Source organism: Nelusetta ayraudi, unplaced genomic scaffold (genome assembly GCF_046127955.1).
Source record: "Nelusetta ayraudi isolate G7.1 ecotype Tasmania unplaced genomic scaffold, CSIRO-AGI_Nayr_v1 ptg000235l, whole genome shotgun sequence".
Taxonomy (NCBI): Eukaryota; Metazoa; Chordata; class Actinopteri; order Tetraodontiformes; family Monacanthidae; genus Nelusetta; species Nelusetta ayraudi.
In genome coordinates this window covers 372,501-375,156 of record NW_027466284.1, presented here as the reverse complement: position 1 = coordinate 375,156, position 2,656 = coordinate 372,501, and the positions used below count along the sequence as shown (strand labels likewise).

At 46.4% G+C, this 2,656-nt stretch overlaps 1 protein-coding gene across 3 annotated transcripts in view; it reads left to right on the top strand.

Annotated features, from left to right (window-relative positions):
* Positions 1-1,608: 1,608 nt before the first annotated feature.
* The window catches only part of slc2a15a (solute carrier family 2 member 15a), a 12,292-nt gene continuing 11,244 nt past the window's right edge, over positions 1,609-2,656 (top strand). For all 3 annotated transcript variants that reach the window (XM_076016677.1, XM_076016676.1, XM_076016675.1), the window contains exon 1: positions 1,609-1,668. In XM_076016677.1, the coding sequence (XP_075872792.1) occupies positions 1,624-1,668 (45 nt within the window). In that variant the 5' untranslated portion in view covers positions 1,609-1,623. The remainder of the gene's footprint in view (positions 1,669-2,656) is intronic.

Sequence of the window (2,656 nt, the reverse complement as noted above, 5' to 3'; positions counted from 1 at the left end):
CATAGCGCAGCTGTGTGACTTTGTGCCCCCGGGGAGGTTGCAGCTGTGCTGTGTGCCGTGGTAGAGTCCTCCTCTGACTGAACACAAGGCCTCCAGCCCTCTGCAGCTCTGCACTTCCTGCCAGACTGTGGAGCATTCCATCGGTCAAATTCCTCTGTGTGTTAGTCAGCCATGGCATCGCGCTGGAATCTGAGTCAGACCGTCAGTCTGTGTGATCTTTTTATACCTCGGAACCTCAACAAACTCAGCTAGTTAGTTCGTTAGATAGTTCGTTAGTTAGTTCACTGTGACTGCTAGCAAACGTGATGAGTTCAAATTAGTTGAGGAAACCCCATTGACTTTTGTTCATGTTCTAATACAGCCACAAGAACAGAGATGTAAAGTGATGGGGCGGTCTGTTCTGTTGATCGTGGTGTTAAACACAAAGGTTTTATCTTCTGCCACCAGAATGATCTCAGGCTGTGGACCAAAAGAAGGATTTATTGATAACTTTGTTTGGTGCTACGGAGGCGTGACCTACCTGTCGGATCTGACACAGCGTACATGCTCTCTCACACCCGGAGCGGCAAACCAACAGCGGGGGGCGTGGCCCAAGGCAACAAGGTAAGAGAGTGAGAGAAAACCTTGTCTCTAGAATAGAACAAGAGCAGAAATCAACAAAAGCTTCAACAAAGGCCAGCTTCCTGTATGAGCCCATCGACTGAAGTGACTTTGGAGCTACTTGACCGGACCAGTGTGTGTTCCCCTAGTGGTGGACGACTGCAGGACTCTGCCTGTCGCCAGGAATGAATGAACATTACCGCTATTCGTTTCTCAACAGTTCCCCGTAACTGGTGGTGGATTGTGGAGGCTAACAGGCTGAAATCTGGGCTCAGTTTCTGCCAAATGAGAGGATTTTCTCAACAGAACAAGCTTTCATGGGGCATGCAGGTTAAAGTCATCAGATTAGCGACATGTAAAATGCCTTGGAATGTAGCGGTTGATCGTACTGGAGGAACCCGTCGCAGGAAACATCCAGCGGCTCTTCCAGGAGTCTGTGATGACTTCAGTTTGACGGTCTTGTCCACGGTGAGGCCGTGGGAGGTTTGTTTCTCATCCACTGCCTCAACGTTCGTCCACAATCGTGCGTTTGAAGCGTTGTTTGGAATTTGTACACGCGTGTGGATTCCATGAAAGTCCCTCCTTCCTTCCCCCTTCCCCGCACCGTTCTAAGCTCCTTCTCTCCTTTCCCCAGGATTCCCACCAGCACTTGTTTCCCCTCTTCTCTCCTGCTCCTCCTTCCTCCTCCTGCCGACGTTCCCACTTCCCTTTCTCTTTCTAAAATATTTCTCTTTCCTCTTCCATTTTTTGACCTCCAGCGCACCGTCTTGTAGTTTCCTCTTCCTCTCCCCTCGACTCCCCTCTTTGTAAATTCACTTAAGAGTTAATTGCTTCCAGCAGGCCTTCTTCCCTCGGCCGTCACGCTGCTCCCTATCATGTGATGACACTGTGTGGGTTGTAATGGTCTGCTGCTGAGCTGGACGAGCTGACTCTGTGCTACTACTACAGCCATGGGATCCTCCGCATAGAGAGCCAGCGTCTGCCGCGTGCTGTTTTGGAAGCAGACGACGACAAGGACTTACAATGGCCGAGGAGGTTTTGATTCCATCTCCCGGCAAAATCACATCGGTGAGTTGGCGTCTGTGCCATTAATGAGGTGAAATCCACACCGGGTTCCATCATCTGACTAATCCTCGAAGAGTTTGTGACACAGACATCCAGCAGCTAATAGCATTGGCTACCAAGTTCTCAACTAGTTTGTGCAAAGGCGATTAGCCTCTGCGCTGCTTAATCTCACACCACAAGTGAGTGGCAGAGCCACACGACACAATTAAACGCAACTACAAATGTTATCATTTTTGATAGCTGGGACGTGATGATGATGATGATGATGATGATGATGATGATGATGATGATGATGATGATGAAGTTTGCTTGGCCAGAGTAATACTGAGTTCATTTTTTTTTTTTTTAAAAAGAAACAAAAAAAAGGGCTGAGTGTATGAATTATATGTAAAATGTATTCCACTTCATTTAGTTTTCTTGAGGACAACTTTATTCATGAGAATGTTGCGCTCAGACAATTGGATATAGATATTGAGCTTAGCGTTAAAGCTGCAAATAAACAATTGGTTGTTGATGTTGAATCGTAAAGAAAATGATTTCAAAGTGTTTTCCAAGATGAATTGAACAGCGGACACCAATAAAGTGGAGCAGTGAGATGGAGAAGCAGATTTCCCTCTTCTTCATCTTCCAGCTAGTCCACCTCAAGAGTGAACTTGTGTGAACTCCATATTCAGCACAGCTGAGGTATACTGACTACGGACTTGCTGTAAGATGCTGAGTTTGTCATGTTTGTCAACGCATGCATCATATTTCACTCATGATGTCATCGTTCATCGCCATCTCGCTGGAGAGTTTGTGATCGCCTCACGCGGTTCAATTGTATTGCCGTTCAACATTCATGTTCACAGTCCAGCCTTGATGCGTTCAGATGAAGGTATTGACAGCTAACTTGCCTCCACGACATCTCACACCAAGCCGTGCATGAACCTTCCAACAACATTCAATTTTTTCATTTAAATTATTTGAATTTAATTTTTTTTACAAATGGCAG